This window comes from Pyricularia oryzae, chromosome 1, assembly GCF_000002495.2.
Source record: "Pyricularia oryzae 70-15 chromosome 1, whole genome shotgun sequence".
Classification (NCBI taxonomy): domain Eukaryota; kingdom Fungi; phylum Ascomycota; class Sordariomycetes; order Magnaporthales; family Pyriculariaceae; genus Pyricularia; species Pyricularia oryzae.
The window spans coordinates 1,753,174-1,769,976 of NC_017844.1; the positions used below are offsets into that span (position 1 = coordinate 1,753,174).

Here is a 16,803-nt window from a genome sequence, read left to right on the forward strand (position 1 = left end):
TAATACATCGCCCCGTGCTTCTCGTTAATCGGGCGTCCAAAAAAGCCCTGCGATGCGCCTTCCACTACGTTGTCAGCTTCCAGGCGGGGCCAGCCCAGTGCTCCCTGCACCGCCAGGAAGTCCCCTAGCAACCACTGGAGCTAATCCCTGCCTCCCCGCATTTGCCCAAGCTCTCCAAGCCCCCCCCCCATCCGTCTGCATCCGAACCCCACATGATTGGCTTACGCCGCGCTGCAGCTCTACAAAAGATGCAACAGTGACCTGACAACGCGCGGCGGAAGATAATGTGAGATAAAATACCGACCGGCCGGCCCACAAGGTCAGACGGGGGAATGGTTTCATCTCTTTTTCTGATCTTGTCATTGTTCTTTTCATCAGGTATTAAAAGAGCCAGGCCTGCGGCTTTGTACATCCTCTTGGACCCCTACATAAGTTCAACCAAGACATACTACTGGTACCTAGGTACCTAGCTTCCAACAGTCTGGACCGTCACAATGTCGACGAATACCACCGCGCAACTCAACGGCCAGGAGGGAAGCGTCGGCTCCTCACGGGGCAAGGCTCCCGACGGCGGCGAGACTCAAATTGGTTTCCGACCACAAACCAACATGAGCGTGCAGCCTCCACGACAGGAAGATTTACAGAAGAGCTATGCAAGCATTGTTGGAGACGAAGCCAACCCCAAGGGCTGGTATGGCACTATGGGTCTGTTCATACTTTATGCCCCTATCATTTTCCCTCTGCACTTTGAGCTTGGCCTTTATCAAATCAAATGTTTGATAGTACACCACAAATAGTGGAGCACCGCATAGCTAACCAACTCACTCGGTAGTTAACGCCTTCGGCTCTGTCATCGGAACGCTGGGTGCCTTCCCCTGCTGCATCTGCTGCCCCAACCCGTACAAGAACGTGCAACAGGGTAACGTCGGCCTCGTCACCAAGTTCGGTCGCTTCTACAAGGCCGTCGACCCGGGCCTGGTCAAGATCAACCCCTTGTCGGAGCGCCTGGTCCAGGTCGACGTCAAGATCCAGATCGTCGAGGTCCCCAAGCAGGTCTGCATGACCAAGGACAACGTGACGCTGCACCTGACTTCCGTCATCTACTACCACATCGTCTCGCCCCACAAGGCCGCGTTCGGCATCGCCAACGTCCGCCAGGCCCTCGTCGAGCGCACCCAGACCACCCTCCGCCACGTCGTCGGCGCTCGCGTCCTCCAGGACGTCATTGAGCGCCGCGAGGAGGTCGCCCAGAGCATCGGCGAGATCATCGAGGACGTCGCTGCCGGCTGGGGTGTTCAGGTCGAGAGCATGTTGATCAAGGACATCATCTTCAGCCAGGAGCTTCAGGAGTCGCTCTCCATGGCCGCCCAGAGCAAGCGCATCGGCGAGAGCAAGATCATCGCCGCCAAGGCCGAAGTTGAAAGCGCTAAGCTCATGCGTCGCGCGGCTGATGTGCTTTCATCTGGACCGGCGATGCAGATAAGATACCTCGAAGCAATGCAGGCGATGGCGAAGAGTGCGAACAGCAAAGTTATTTTCCTTCCCGCGACGAACCAGACTATTCCAGACATCAACCCTAACCCGAACCTGAACCCTAACCCCGACTATAATGGTGAGGGTGGTAGCAGCCCCTTCCATTTTGGTGATACTCAGGACCCTGGTTACCAGCAGGCACTGCAGGCGCGCATGGTTGAGAACATTTAAATCCCCCTTTAGCCCTCTCTCTTCTTACCTCTTTCACCCGGGTAACCCTCTCTTTTTTTCTTTTGCGCTTTGAACTGCTGTTCCTCGACACCAATACCCCTGCGAGTTATGAGTTTGTCTTCTTTTTCCTTGCTTTATGAATTGGTGTTTTTTTGATAACTTATATCAACTGACTTACGGGAGGGGCGTGTGGCAATAATGATACCCAGATACCCCTTGGAAGGCAGAGGTGAAAGTTGGGGGGGGGGGGGGGGGGGGCAATGGTACGAAGTAACCGGTTGAAAAAACATGAGCTGAGGTAACCCGCATACAGTCGTCACTTAATCTATTAGTAGTTGCTTGTTCAAATTCAAGTTCTTGTTTTGGCTTTGGGCCAGGCAGTGAAACATCCTGCAAGGCGCCAACAAACGTGACAATCAATCAATAATTATTCTCACGCATCGATCGCTTCGATAGTTGGGCGACTATGCAGCATCCTGGGCATAAGCGTAGGACAGGATAGGTGTTGTACCCACAGCGGAGTTTCCTGTCTTGTCTTAGAGCAACCAATTCTACCAGTTGCATTACCCTGTTGCAATTTACCACAACACCAAACATTTTCCACCGACACACAACACATTCTCAGTTGCTTTCGCAAGCCTCACCAAGCCCACATAACTCCCATATACTCGGTGAACAGACGGAAAAAAAAACTTTACATTCAGAATCGAAGGCTGTGGACTCTCGAGCTTGAAAGTCTAACTGGGACAGCAAAATGCCTCTGTAAGCACCTTGTTTTTGTTTTTTTTTTGTGTCGTTCACCAATACAGGAAGAGTTCCTCTCCCCTACATCACAACACCCAAACAGATCCCGAGAGCTTTTGACTAATTAGAGCCCATTCCCTCTCACCGCCCAGACACCTCCTTGGGAAAAAATCATGGAACGTCTACAACGCGGCCAACATTGCGCGGGTGCGCGCCGATGAGGAAGCCGCGGCGCGCGCCGAAGAGGCCGAGGAGCAGCGGATGCAGGAGCGTGACGCGGCGCGGCGCATGGCGATACTGAGAGGCCAGCAAGACCCGTCAACAACGACGGCCGATGCCGAAACACCGCCACGGCGTACCACCAAAAACGGCGACGAGTACGACGGCGGCTGCGATGAGGACGATTGGATGCCGTCGACGGCCAGAAGTGAGACCAGCACCACGGCTGTCGTGGGCCGCAAGAGCAGGAGGCACAGGAAGCGGCACGGCGAAGACGATACGGACTTTGAGATGCGGCTTGCGCGGGAGGCGGCGGATCGTGGGGTGGCTATGCGTGAGAGGCTGGGGAGGGACGAGCGGCGGGGCTGCGGTGGTGGTGCGATTGTGGATGACAAGGGGCATATTGATCTGTTCGGCGGTGCTGCCGCCGCCGCCGCCGCCGCAAAGGTATCGCGGGATAAGGAGGCCGGGGAGGCGGCCGAGGGCGGGATGCGGCTCGCTGACGCAGCGGGCCGTGGAAAGAGTGCCCGTTCGGCGCCGTGGTACACGTTTGCCTGGAAGAGAAAGACCGCGGCGCCGGACGAAGGCGTCAACGTCGAGCAAGGGCTGCCCGAGGCGCAGGCGCAGAACCAATTTGGAGTGGATGACCCTGCGAGGAGGGTCCGCGCCGCGGCCAGGATCGTGGTGGATGATCCTCTCGCCATGATGAAGAGCGGGGCCAAGAGGGCTAGAGAGGTGGACAAGGAAAGGAGGCGGGAGAGGGAAGACAGGGAGAAGGACGTGGACGACCTGATCCGGGAGGAGAGGAGACGGGCAAAACGGAAGAGACGTGATGAGGAGGGGAGGCGGGAACACCGTCACTCTGGGGAGAATCGGCGCCGGGGTGATGACGACGAGAAGAGGGAGAGACGGCACCGTCATCGCGATGACGAACACAGGAGAAGCTATCGGCGCGAGGATGGTCACAGGGAGAGGAAACACCGGGAAGGTGATGATCGGAGGAGAAGAGACCGAAGCAAGGAGAGGCGCCGCAGCCGATCGCCGCGGAGATCGCCGCGGAGGGAAATGGAAAGAACCCGAAGTGACAGGAGCCACCGCAAGGAGGATTCTCAATGATGGATAATGGTTTATACAGCGTGACCCAGTCGCTGTTTCCATGTTATGATTACCATACTAATATGAATTTAATAGTACAACCGGAGAGGATGATACCCCCATAGTACGACTCTATAAATATCTTGAACACAAACCAAAACCCAAACGCCAAGCTTGCTAATTAGGATCCGCGACTATAGCACAACACTCGAGACACCCGACGCAGCATTCAGGGCAACAAGCACAGCATGCAGCACAGCATGCAAAACACGCACACAGGCGCTCCCAGCACCAGCTGCTGCTGAACTAGAGCTTCCACGGCAGCTGAATCTCGACCGGCCGCATGTCCCTGTCGACCATGGCGACCAGCTTCTCCGCACCAATGCCCCTCAGCGCAGTCATTACCAGGTCCTCAGTCTCTTTGCTCAACCCCTCCTTGCGGTCGCAGTAGATGTCGATGCCCTCCTTGGTGAAGAGCGTGGGCGCGAACCACGTCACAGCCCAGCGCTCCATCTGGCCTTCGCCGCCCGCCACGGGCCGCTCGCCCCACCCCAACACCTCCCAGTGGCTGGTGACGAAGAAGAGCCAGCCCTTGCCGCGCCAGTCCCACGCCGTGAGGGATGACGTGGAGACCGCCGTGTCAACACCGGCGACCGACTTGACCCCGCCCTGGCCGCCGCGGGCCTCGTACTCGACCATGTCGTCAACGCGTGTCTTGCCGTCAGACGTCGGTGGGAGCGGGCGGTAGGTGATGCGGACATTGCGGGCGTCGCGCCACATGGCCAGGGTCGAGTGAGTCACTGACCATGTCCGGTGGAGGAAGTCGAGTGTCGGCTCCGCGGTGGCGGCGGCGGAAGGGGTTTCTGAGGCATATTTGGAGGGTATTCGCAGCGTGATGGGGGATGTGGACGGCGGCGGTGGGCTCGCCATTTTTTAGGGCGACGAAGAAAGTGTGATTATATATCAAGAGGTTGGAACGTCCAAAGACATGAAGTAGGTTGGTTCTTTGATCTGAATAGGGTGCTGAGATGGTGATAATTTGAGGTCTGAGGGAAGTCAATTGCAGGCCCAAAATTGTTGCACAACCGCAGGTACAGAGATTTGAAGAAACTTACCTAGGTGTTTGAGTGTGTATCGCAGCTGAAGTGCCACATAGCATTGCTTTGTATGTCGTGAAACCAACAGCTAGCTCCATACCCCATCGTTCGAAAGCTGCCCAGAATCTTGGCCGTCGCTTACGTAACTTGTATAACAGGCCAGGAGAGATAGAGTCCGTTTATCTTTGCACGTCAGGTCAGGTGATTGTGATTTCCTTCCATTCATTCAAGTGCAAGGCCAGTTACATTTATTTCATCATTTCCCAAAAAAGCTTGAAATTTCGTATGCCATCCATATACTAACAAACCACTAGGGTAGCAGCGTCTTGGAACGCACTCGAGCACTCCATCCAGCCTAGCACCTTCCCACAAAGTCGGGGGTGACAAGCAACCCAAAATCGACGCTTGCTGCTGAGAGTGGAGGACAAAATCAATCCCTGTCCCAACTCCAGATTTTCCATCCCAACATAATTCATTTGATGACCAACCCTGTCGTGGAACTTGGCCATTGAGCAGGCAACCCACTACAATCTATACGACCCAGCCATAAATTAATTCTTAACTTTATCAGCGGTGGCCCTCCCCAGAACAACTGACAATGGAGCCCTACCAAGAACCACCCACCCAAGAAGACACCCACGACGCCGCCGAGATTATGGCTCAGACCATGGGCTTCTCCTCCTTCGGCGCAGCAGCCCGGCCGTCTAAGAGACGCCGAATGGGTGACGCCATCCAGGCGAGCTTGCGGCTTGGACCCCAAGCCTCTGGTGCCAACTCGACTTCCGTTGGTATCCGTCCAGCCCAACGGGTAATCCCCCGGCCCCACACGCCTGCTTATGCTCATGTCAATCTCCAGGAGCAGGGAGGCGATGCCGGTGGTGCCACCAGCGACGCTGCTCCGGTAGAAGGTGCCACTGCTGGTGCTGAGGTGGCGGGTCCCGCATCTGAGAATATGCCGGCTGATGGCCCACACGGCCCGCCCGGTCGCCCTTACGGTCAGCCGTGGTACGTCGACTACTACGACCGCAAGAGCAACCAGAATCCTTGGAAGAAGCTGGAGGAGAATCTCGGTCTGAAGCCGCGGGCCTCATGGCCACCGCCCTAGATTGTTTTACTGGGGTTATGGTCAACCAACTGAGCGAGCAAGGGACCTATCATGAACAAGTTTGCCGAGGAGGAGGGTAATATCAGAGAAACATTGATAACCTTTCAGTTGAAAGCAATTCTCACGCCATCTTTGTCTTGGTTTCGGAGGACAATTCGTCCTAGTGGGTTACATGCTAATGGCTGCAGGCTACCGATATCCAAGACCAGCGACTGGGGTGGCTCAAACAACAGACTTCAACTGTTTACACATATCTACGAAAGGGCTGGCCAAGGGGAGACGGATAGGGGCCAACATGGGTCTGTATCAGTCACGTGATTCGGGAACTTGACGTCTTTGAGTAGCCAGCATCGTCCACATTACGACGCCTAGAACATCACATGAGCATGATCAGGCACGCTGGTGGGGACCCCGCCTGGAGGTACAGGCGGTCACTGGCACGGGCTTCAAGTTGTACGATTTACTGAGTTAATATCGGAAAAAAAGAGAGCTGCCGAACCCGAGCCGTTCCCAAAACGCCCAATGAAATCATGACAAAGCCACTACGCTCGCCTATAATACTTTCACGTGGTCCCCCAGACGCTTCCAGCTCTGATGGCCTCGTCGATGCCCGCCTGGGGTTTCCTAAAGAAGCAATATACATGTCCTCGAAGAGGACAAGCGCCATCTGGCTCTCTTTCACACGCCCTCCCCCGTTCCCTTCCCCGATCGATCTTGCAGGACCGCTGCTCGCCAAACCTACTCGTCTTCAGCTCTCTGGGCCTACCGCCTACTGAGATATTCTCCCGGAATACCACCCCACACACCCTGCAGGACTGACGCGTTGTTTACTCACACCCACCACCCCTGGGGTGTTTTCGCCCGCCCGTGCCTGCAGCAGCTTTGCTTTTTTGGCCCATGTACCTGTACTTTCCTTCCCCTGTCCCCGAAAAATCAGGGAAACCATGTCTGGAAAACACTCTTTCGTCCAATCATAAATCGTTCCTCATGAGAGAGCGGCCGCCCGCTTCCGCCTTTGGGAAAAGAGAAAGACGCCGAGAAAAGCCAGAAAACCCGGGGGCTGCCGCACACCACTCAACTACCTTCCGACAAGGGGAAGACTGTGCAACTTACAGGAACGCGCGCTGCATGTTTCTTCCCTTGCCGAACTGCATCCCACATCCCAAAGTCCACCCGCTGATCCGCTACGGGTGGTTCCCCCTGCATACCCGCGCCCGTGCCTAAGACAGGTAGGATCGAGTTTGCGTGCTGGGCGTGTGGGTGTGTGTGTGTGTGTGTGTGTGTGGGGAGAGGGAAAAGTGAGGGGTGTGTGCGATCTGGGCGCTCGTAACAGGTTTAAAAATATCAAAATAGAGATAGATCAATACAACGTCAACAAACAAAAAACTGGGTTTTTTTTTACAGGTCTGGTATCCGCCTGGGGTACAATAACTGACGAAATAGGAAATATTCAGAAGCAACGTTTGGAGAGCAGGGGTGATGTGGATAGCGTGCGGCTCAAAATGAACCAACGTCGCCCGCTCTCGGGACTTTTAAAAGTCTGTAAATTTGGACTTCAGTAGTCGGGAGAAGGGTATCGTTCGCGCGCCTTCTTGTATTGTTTTGGGTGCTTCTTTGACGCTTTGGATTGAATGGATCTAGTTTTGTGGTAAACAGTCAGTTTTTGTCATATCTCATATTTCGAGTTCTTTGCATATTTTTGCCATGTTCTTTGCTATAAAACCGCCCAGGCGATTTCAGTGAGCGTCAACTCGCCGGCTCGTCAAAGAGCGGCGGTCGGATGTTTTTAAGAGCCATGGTAGAAAAAAAGGAAAGTAGTGAGGAAACTAGTTTTTTTTTTTTTTTTTTTTTGGTTGGCAACTTACGAAAGGGTCTTCTGTGTCCACTCGAGATCGTCACGGACCTCGTACACCGATTGCATACCATCAGCAAATCGGGCGCGCGACTTGGCGAGACGTGCCTGGGCCTTCTTTTGCAGGTCTAGCAGCTCTCGCTGTTTGGCGTTCAGTCCACCGGAACTAGTTGGTTGGCCCCGTGTCAGCTAAATTGTTTCCCGGAGCGAAGAATTCAAAGCTAAAAACGGGACTCTGCTAGCGTTGCGGCAGCAAAGACGAATTTTGCACTTACACTTTTGCCTGGGTAACAGTGCAGTTGTCGAGAGCACTCTGATCCCGGACCTGGTCAAATCGGTCCTGGACATACTCGTTGAAATCGAGCCCGCTCGCAGACCCGGCGCTGTCGTAGTCGCCTTGGCTGCTGGATGCGTAACTGTCGTAGCCGCCGTAAGCTGCCGAGGAAGAGTATGCCGATGAGGCATATCCGGAAGGGGTGCTGTAGGAAAGCCCGCCAGATGCGGTAGTGCTGCTGCCGGCCGCCTCTGATTCCGGTGGTGAGACTGAGTAGGCACCGTGGCTTCTGTTTCCGCCGACGGAGTAGTAGTCGCCATAGTGATCAGAATAGTGGTCTTTGCCAGCCGGGACTGCCATGGGCATGGAGCCGCTGTAGTCACCGGTGGAGTAATAGTCGTTGCCGTATCCAGTCGACATCGTGTTGGGCAGATCAAGGGTCCAAAAGAGGCTGAAGTGGGTGCAGTGATGTGATGACCTGACTCGAGGATGTATGTAACAAGGGATGAGAAGTTCAGGTTCTTTGTGAAGTGGGAAAAGCAGTAAAGTAGTAGTGTGAGGATGGCAGCGTGTGTGCGTAAGTAGATGCGTGTATGGTATGAGCGTGCAGAGGTAAGAAGCGCACTGTTATGTCTGAGGGTCCGTGATGGAGAAGATACTTGCTTAAACGAGTCCCAGAATTGCTTGGTCTGAAAAATAACTCTGTTACTACGAGATTAGACCTTTGGTAACAAGTTTAGATGAAAGAGAAAGAGAAATCAGGGAGGCCCAAGTTAAACAAAAGGGTCCTTTTTATACTTTTTCCAAGGGACCCCTGGTCAGCAAACGAGGCCTCGCTAGCACGTAACATATCTCCTAAAGGCATCAAACGAGACGAATAATTGCATCTATCAACCGATATGCGTATGATCGGTATCATCGACCCCGCCCGGGGGAGAAACTAAAAGGGAGGAGCATGCGTTCGTTGGTAACGAGGGATGCGGTGATAGATGGTCTCGGTCTAGTCCCGGAGAAGAGGGGAATACAACCGGAGACGGCTTGTATGTTCCCCAATACGAAGCCATGGAGATAAAGGTAAGGTAGGGGTGACTGGGATCAACGGTGGAGATATCACAGGGGGTGATCCCTGGGGAACTGGTTTGAGGACGACGAGCACATCACTGATGCGGGCCAGTCTTGGCCAGCTACAGGAACCAGTGACAGGAAATGAAAGAAGACTATGCATGTGCAGAGGGGCAAATATGAAAGCGTTCTGGGAAAATGGCAGGGTTCAGGCATGCACGGCATGGTTTCTCTGTGGTGGAATAGAATGGGTAAAAGGGGTGATAAACGAGTAGGATGTCAGTCAGGCTATGTGAGGGTTGGGAGCGGGCTGAAGAGACATCGGCTCTGGTGGTCTTGGTCGGACATGCAAAGAAGAACCATTAAAAGATACCTGTCGACAAGCAGAACCTTACATTGAGTTTTCCATTGGAAAGAAAACTTCTGAGGTCACAGTTTGTGTTAGGTTTTTGATAGGTAAGGCCAGACTAACAATAACAATGCATGCTGATATGCAAGACTTTTTTTCCCTTGCGCTCTTTTCTTTTTTTTTTCTCTTTTTTTATGGCTTGTATATCCAAGAGGGGTGTGTCTGTAGCAAAGCGCAACCCGAACACCAGGCAATTAGAAACCTATCCCGCTGTGTGTTTGGTAGGACAAATTAGGGGCAGGTTGGCACATACAAGCCGTTGATGCAGTGCGATGGAATGGGGGTGAAAGGGTAGGGGTGGGTATAGATTTTAGAGACAGAAAAAAAGAAATAATAGAAAGGAAAAGCAATAAAAATAATGTGAAGAAAGCAATGACTGTAACTGGAAATGGCCAGTCCATATGGGGCCGGAGCGGGAGGGGCGGCCTATGAACTGTGGTTGGTATGTGTAACCGTTTGACGGCTGTCACTCATTGACTGCTTCGGAAAGGCCACTCGTACCCATGGCACTTTGGCCACCGTGGGGATAGTACAACGTGATATCCGCTGATAGTTCGGCAACATGGCTGTTCCTAGCCGTCAGGATTATTACGCAGGGACTGGGGATATACGAGTGCCCATTGCCGAATAGGCAAATGGGAAATGGTATTTGGACATCCAACACGTCCAGCCGGTAACAAACTTTGCCTGAATTTATCCCACGGCCGGGGGGTATATGTGGATGGTGCTGATCTGGGGAGTGGATGAAATGTGCAGACAGGATATACAGGCCCTTGAAGTCCTAAGAGCGGAACATGGCTTGTACCGTGACTTGGAACAGGTCCGGACCCTCCCATCCACTCCAACCTGCCCACAGGTTTGTGCAGCGAACTGCGGAACCGGGGCCAGTCAGTCAACCTGGCAGTTAGTTAGTCAAGAGGGCCATCTGGTGGATAGATATTGAATAAGCAGTGGCGCTCAGCCATAACCAAAAATTGCCCGAGCTAACAGGTAAGTGATCCTTGCAAAATCATTCAAATTACCGGCTCCGTGTGCCCCTTCTTGACAAAGGGTTTCTTTGTCGGCTCAGGAAGGAGATGGGACGGCAAAGAAGTCGTACTTTTCCAGTCATGATGATGCGTGTCGTCAGGCAGAAGTGCATCAAGTCGGGCAACTTTTTTTTCTGCCACCATCTTTAGTGCGGCGAGTTGATGTGTTGTCAATTTTCCTTCTGCAACCCAAACGATTGATTGAAGGAGGGAAAGCATGCCGTCTATGGACCCCATTAGCGTATTTAATCGAGGCCCTACGCAATGCGCTTACCTTTTATGGTAATTTCTCGATACCCCTCACTTAGCGGGCGACATTCCCATTGGTTTAAAAACCTACAAATGGCTTGGAATACCCTTGTGATTTTTCGGATTTTTATTGGCTGTAAGTGACCAGCCCACCTTACCCACCAGCAAGCCCTGATCGGACGTTTCCAGAACCCCATCCTTGCCCTTGATTTGGGCCAGTAGGAAAAGCTCTTGAACCCGACAATTCAATGCATCTCACAGAAGAAGCCCGACCCGACCCAGGTACCTGTCATCCTCCCTAAAAGTGCACGCGCGGGACGGGTACGTTGGCCCTTTTTGGCTAGAACGCTGCCCCGAGTAGGTACCTAAAGCATTGTCCGTCCGTATATGAGATACCTTTGGGTTAGGCAATTCATATCGGACAATGTCTGACCTAACTCTTGGTGCCTTTTTAATCCTTGGGAATCGGGCAAAACCCACTTTACCAAAGACAGTCAGTCATGCGTGTTCATGCTTGCGACTAATTGATACAACCCCAATCGGCTAGTCTAGTCCAGAGCTTCTCACAACATGAAAATTACTGGCGTCAGGATTACTATCCGATCGGATTTTTTTGAGGCGACCACAAACCAGAAGCGCTTTTACTGCATTGCCAATGAAAACAGGGCGGCTGATTTGGCAGACGAAGACGGAGACGCGGAGACTATTACTGATCCGCATATACCATGCCTAGGCCAAGTCAGCATTCAAACCCGCCAAAAGAAGAAGGAGATTCATACATACACTGATGTACTGGCTGCATCCCATCCGATTCCCCATCAGGATGATCCGGGAGGTCATGCTTCGTCATGCCTGCATCGGAAGTTGACGAAATATACACATGGCATAACGGCCGAAAAGAAGACTATTGGCGCCTGCTGTACCCTTGCCTAGAGGAACTTTTGCACTTCCTACCTAGCTGCGTCACACCGGGCTGAGCGACAAGTCCACTCCATACATCGGCGGCAGCAATGTAACGCCGAGCAAATACACAATGGCACCGAAGCTCGCGATATTTTTCTTTCTCACCTTTACATTGATCCACCGGGTCCTTCTCGGCAAGTCAAAACAAGTGGGAGAAAACGTGGGCTCTCAAAAAGAGGAGGCACACCAACAGCCGTTAATGAGGCAACATTGCACAACTTCCAAGAGGCAATTGGTCAGTCATGTCGAGTTGTGCCCTAGGTATGCGTGAATCCTAACAAATTAGCGTGAGAGACAAATGATTGGTCGACGGAGCTCTCAGCTTGGCTCGACTGTTTGCTTGTTCGAGCTCCAATCGGCACGGCACAGTAAGGCAATAGGGAGCCTCGATTTAGGACGCAACTGCGTCACCCATAATAAGCCGCAGTTGCTCCTTCGCGGCCCTGGTATCCAAGCTATCGCAACTAAATTTGCCCATGTCCGGGACAAGGAGCAGATAAACTCTGGCCATTTTAGTTATTTCCACTTGCGCAAGTAGGATATAACCTTTTGAACGGGCATGATCCAAGGAGATGATGTTACCCAAGCAAGCAAGTGGCTTGTAGGCATGCCACCAAGAAGGCCAGGCAATCTCTTTCATTGGCAAAAGCGGCAGATAACTGCTTGATTCGTCCATGCCGCAAGTTTTCCCTTCCCTTCAGCCACCCCACCCCGGTCTACCTGTATATATGGATGACATGCTTCTTTCCGCTCTTGGGGTGTAATCGGTCGGTAGATAGGTATTACGGAGTAGGTACCTACATAACTGGCATTTCCCAGAGTCAAAAGTTTACAGTTTGAGAAGTACGAAGGAGGGGCACAAGGGGAATTCTTCAGGCAGGGAGGGAGGTGCACTTTCTTGGAAACATCTGGGCACTGCACGCGGATTTTTGGAAGTGGGCTGAAGTAGCATCCAGAACATGCAGGTCGGGATGCCCAACATTACATGCTTACGACTATGCGTACAGCGGTCGGGCTGACACTTTGCATAACCACTTTGGGGGTTTAAGACGTACGTAGGGGAGGATCTATGCAGCATCGGTCTGTGTGCATGATACCACAATTCCTGCCCAGAGTGCTACTGCGATGGACTCGAGAGGCAGGCCTCTGGGGCTACCCATTCAATACAGACCCGATTATTTAATGATGATTTGCTGGGCATGAGCTCAAGTTGAAGGAGGCCTCTCAACGTACTGAATACTATACTGAAAAACGCGTCATCGACAGAATTTGAGAACTGTGCCTATGCAAAGCAAACAATACAATTGCATCTCCCGTCCTCCTTTCCGACAAGAAACTCTCTGCACGCAGCCGTCGGGAACTGGACATGTTTTCGCCACACAAGGTTGCCTGCCTTTGACTGGCTGCCAGCGACCGGGCCGGCCCCTGCTTGTAAGCCCATGAAATTCATTTCTTCCTACAATCCTCTTCGGTTTTACAAACCCGTCTATCTCACCTTTCTGGATCACCCGCGTGAGAGGGCTGATTGTGTAATTTTTAACATATCAAATAAATAAACAAATAAAACTTAACATTACGGGAGACGGCAGGAGAATCTCAATCGATCGGGGGACTCCGAGCCTCGGGAAAATGCTTTTTTGCGATGATGCAAAGGGCAACACCAAAAAACTGCCAAGCAGATAGCCAGGCCCGATTCTTGGGATTGCAAGGCATGCAGTGCATGCGGGACTACTCGGGCTTGCAATCGTATAATTAATCGATCCCGATCATCCAAGTTTTGGGAAAGACTATTCGGAACTACTCGTTGAAGTAAGTCCAGGGTGATGAACTGGAGTACCAAAGCGCATGCATCAATCGTAGGCGGACAGAAAGTGATATTGGCAAAAGAGCTCCCTGGTAAATGTACAATATTAACAAAGTATATAGAGTAAATTTGACCTGTAAATAAGATGATGATACCATGTGAAGTTTCACAAGACTTCCCTTTGAATTAGATACCATATAGAGATGATTTATAGTGAAGTATCGTCTGCTATGTAAAAGTCCTTATCTCACTCATCCAGCCATGGTATCCCTTTGCCCAACTCCTAACCTGCTGTATACCAAATACAAGAAAATGTGGTGCATCCATATTTAAACAACTGTCAACCAATCACTAAGCTTCTTCATGAGATAGTAAAAAAAGAAAAATGACAACTAAAAGCCTGCAACGCCCGTGTTATACAGGGAAGAGTTTCCAACAACGTCATACCCCAGGACTCCAATATTCAATCATGCAAGGTCATTGCAAAATCCCAATGAAAGATGCAACCTGTGGTATAAGCAATCGTAGCCCAAAAAATATGCCCATGACAAAATGTCGGATAAGAGAAAAACAGATCGCATAGATACAAAGAGGTATAAATAAAGTTTTGCAGGTCCTGGAAAACCAAAGACCAAGGACAACGGACCAGTTGTTCCTCTGACTCGAACATTGAGGGAATTGAACGCTCGCCAGCCTTATAAACTCACAAGAAATGAGATTATGGTAATCTGAAGAAATTTCCTGCCATGTCGCTGAAGCTCTAATGCAGCTGCCATAGGCCGGCTGGGGAGCGGCAAAAGCTTGAGCCCCTAACCCAGCCTAGACACGTCTATCGCGATGCACTTTGGCGTGTTTGTAACTCGTAGTCTCTTAATTCAGACAGAGATGCCGGGGGTGTGTGCAGTGGAGTTGGTGTTTCCTGAGCTCATGAGCCCCGGCGTAGCACAAGGAAAAGGTATCCATGTGTCGAAGTTGAGGCATGGCATCAACGCGACAAAGCAACTAGGTTACGCCATAGCTCGTGGTTGCTTAATTCCCGAATTCACCCAAATACCTTCAAAAAGCCCCAAATGAAAGCACCTGACAAGACTGGAATGGTAAGGTTGTCATCCCATCCAAAAACATCCACAACCTCACTAGCGGAGGCTACGAACCCAGACCACAAACTCATGACGCCAAGGGCTAGCGGTCCTGTAATGGTAGCTGCCTCGCGCGACACACCAACGGCCTCGCAAACAGCCTGCGGAAGCGCCAGCGACCCGGTGAACATGAAGGCGTCGTCGCCCTGGAATGGGCCATATGTCGGCCTCAGCCAACCCCAAAACGCACCGGCCGTGGCCACACCGACGATGAAAGCAGCTGTGGACCCAGCAAGAGACTTGCCGCGGCGGATTCGCGGGGTGTAGGCGCCGTACAGTCGGCCAAATGTGGACGCTGCCGTGTCACACCAGCTCAGCAGCAAAGTACCCACCACACCAACGTCCTTGGGGAAGAAGTAAAGCACTGTCCAGGCGCCCAAAAGGTAGAAAATGACACCATTGTAGCCCGCGAACTCGGACTCACGCATCAATGCGCCGAGGACCTTGACGTACAACCTGTTGAAGCCAGAATGGTGATGGCGCAGCAGGTCGACAGCTGTGATGGGGACCAAAAGGGCCATCAACCACGGCGTTACCGATGATGCCTGCGTCCCAGACAGGTAGAGCCATACGACTAGGAAGCCGATGGAGACATGCAGAAGCTTGCGCGGTACTTCGTGCTTGTGAACAAAAGTTCGCCAATGACGATGAATAGGAATCAGACCCAAAGGGCTCGGGCTGCGGCTCCATGTCTCACGCCAGGTGTCCCACGTTGACATGGCGGCTGCGGGCTTGAGATGGCCATTGGGTTCAACTGATTTGCCATTGCCATTGATTTGACCATTTACCGTCGACGCCTGTTTGCTGCCGCTGCTCGTCTTTGATTTCGAGTTTGAGGTGCTGGTTGAGCTCAAAGGTTTGATACGCTGGTGGTCCATCGGACTGCGACTTCTTGTTCGAGCCCGCCGAAGATCCGGGTTGTTCTCTTCTTCATCCTCGTTGATATGCTCCTCCACCGGTTGCGGCGTAGCTAACCGCTTACGAGCTGCGGACCTCGTGACGGGCGCAAAGTATGATGTGTCTTGCGACGTTGAAGTCGCAGAAGGCGATTGCGCATCTATTTCGGAGGGCGTAGGGCTCGGCGATATGACGCGAGTGGTCGGTAACCTGCGCGTCGACGGCATGGCTCCGGTGGTCTCGCCGTCGATGACGTCGAGGGCAAAGGGCGGGAGCGGGGGTAGCGCAATGAGACCCGCTAAAGCACGGGCTCGTTGGAAGAGTGTAAGCGGCCAGGTGGACGCTTCGGCCGCGAGATATTTGTCTTTCCTCGAAGCGCGAGGGGATGTGGCGGTTGCGTCAAACACGGCTTGTTGGTGACGGAGGATGGCTTGCGTTTGTGCGACGGGATGGTGCAGCATGAAAGTCGTCTGGGGTGTTGCGGAGGGCGGCTGGCCTCCTCTGCATCGTTCGGTCGACAGATGGCAGCGACGAAGAAAAGGGAGCGATGGATAGTGTGGCTTTCAAATGATAAGCCAAGGCTAGTTAAAAGACCTAGCGCGGTAAAGCCAACAAGTTTATGGTTGATGCCGCTTTAGGTTGCGGTGACCAATACCTTAGGCTGAGCTTACTGTTTAACCATGAGCAACAAAAAAATAATGCCAGAAGATTATAAAAAATATAAAAAATAAAAAAGACCAAAACTCTTGCTCGTGTGCCACTCTGTCAAATAGGTGCTCGTGACGAGAAAAAAATTATCTGGTTATCGTCAATTATTCCAGGGGATTGATGAACAAGATTGGTAAGGGACCCAGCATAAAGAAGGAAAAGACATAAAAAAAAAAAAACACAGTGACCTTTCCGAGTCCCCGGAATAAGCGGGAGGACGTGCACTCTGCGACTCTGCAACCAGCACCAAAAAAGCCTTCGGATCACGGCATGTGACCGACCCAAGCCGGGAGGGCTGACAAGGGTCACGCACGCCTTCAAAGTCCTTTGGTTGACGCTTTGACTATACAAAATCAAGACATTCCACTGGACCCAAAAAAGAGTTCAAATGACGATGCTCTTTGCGAGACTGGACAAGAATTCCATGGCCAAACTTGGCATAAATGAATGAAGC

The 16,803-nt window shown here is 52.2% G+C and overlaps 8 protein-coding genes across 8 annotated transcripts; 5 read left to right on the forward strand and 3 right to left on the reverse strand.

Annotated features, from left to right (window-relative positions):
• Positions 1-321: 321 nt before the first annotated feature.
• On the forward strand, positions 322-2,070 carry MGG_02410 (erythrocyte band 7 integral membrane protein). Its single transcript, XM_003709147.1, has 2 exons — positions 322-705; positions 833-2,070. The coding sequence occupies exons 1-2, from the start codon at positions 495-497 to the stop codon at positions 1,702-1,704; spliced, it is 1,083 nt and encodes a 360-aa protein (XP_003709195.1). The 5' UTR covers positions 322-494; the 3' UTR covers positions 1,705-2,070.
• Positions 2,071-2,301: 231 nt separating this feature from the next.
• On the forward strand, positions 2,302-3,926 carry MGG_02411 (uncharacterized protein). The gene is made up of 2 exons (XM_003709148.1): positions 2,302-2,466; positions 2,601-3,926. The coding sequence occupies exons 1-2, from the start codon at positions 2,459-2,461 to the stop codon at positions 3,781-3,783; spliced, it is 1,191 nt and encodes a 396-aa protein (XP_003709196.1). The 5' UTR covers positions 2,302-2,458; the 3' UTR covers positions 3,784-3,926.
• MGG_02412 (uncharacterized protein) lies at positions 3,802-5,143 on the reverse strand. The gene is made up of 2 exons (XM_003709149.1): positions 4,878-5,143; positions 3,802-4,808 (listed from the first exon to the last, which is right to left on the reverse strand). Exon 2 carries the CDS (start codon positions 4,690-4,692, stop codon positions 4,069-4,071), a length of 624 nt encoding a protein of 207 aa, XP_003709197.1. The 5' UTR covers positions 4,693-4,808; positions 4,878-5,143; the 3' UTR covers positions 3,802-4,068.
• MGG_02413 (uncharacterized protein) lies at positions 5,096-7,355 on the forward strand. Its single transcript, XM_003709150.1, has one exon. The coding sequence runs from the start codon at positions 5,458-5,460 to the stop codon at positions 5,962-5,964; it is 507 nt and encodes a 168-aa protein (XP_003709198.1). The 5' UTR covers positions 5,096-5,457; the 3' UTR covers positions 5,965-7,355.
• Positions 6,346-8,877, reverse strand: MGG_11914 (uncharacterized protein). The gene is made up of 3 exons (XM_003709151.1): positions 8,092-8,877; positions 7,830-7,982; positions 6,346-7,601 (listed from the first exon to the last, which is right to left on the reverse strand). Exons 1-3 carry the CDS (start codon positions 8,508-8,510, stop codon positions 7,520-7,522), a joined length of 654 nt encoding a protein of 217 aa, XP_003709199.1. The 5' UTR covers positions 8,511-8,877; the 3' UTR covers positions 6,346-7,519.
• Positions 8,878-9,631: 754 nt separating this feature from the next.
• On the forward strand, positions 9,632-10,192 carry MGG_16122 (uncharacterized protein; the record flags this gene model as incomplete). Its single annotated transcript, XM_003709152.1, has 3 exons — positions 9,632-9,717; positions 9,958-10,003; positions 10,115-10,192. 3 exons carry the CDS (start codon positions 9,632-9,634, stop codon positions 10,190-10,192), a joined length of 210 nt encoding a protein of 69 aa, XP_003709200.1.
• A 1,679-nt stretch (positions 10,193-11,871) lies between these two features.
• On the forward strand, positions 11,872-12,339 carry MGG_16123 (uncharacterized protein; the record flags this gene model as incomplete). Its single annotated transcript, XM_003709153.1, has 2 exons — positions 11,872-12,036; positions 12,088-12,339. The coding sequence occupies 2 exons, from the start codon at positions 11,872-11,874 to the stop codon at positions 12,337-12,339; spliced, it is 417 nt and encodes a 138-aa protein (XP_003709201.1).
• Positions 12,340-13,728: 1,389 nt separating this feature from the next.
• On the reverse strand, positions 13,729-16,755 carry MGG_02416 (phosphatidate cytidylyltransferase). The gene has a single exon (XM_003709154.1). It carries the CDS (start codon positions 16,100-16,102, stop codon positions 14,648-14,650), a length of 1,455 nt encoding a protein of 484 aa, XP_003709202.1. The 5' UTR covers positions 16,103-16,755; the 3' UTR covers positions 13,729-14,647.
• Positions 16,756-16,803: the final 48 nt, after the last annotated feature.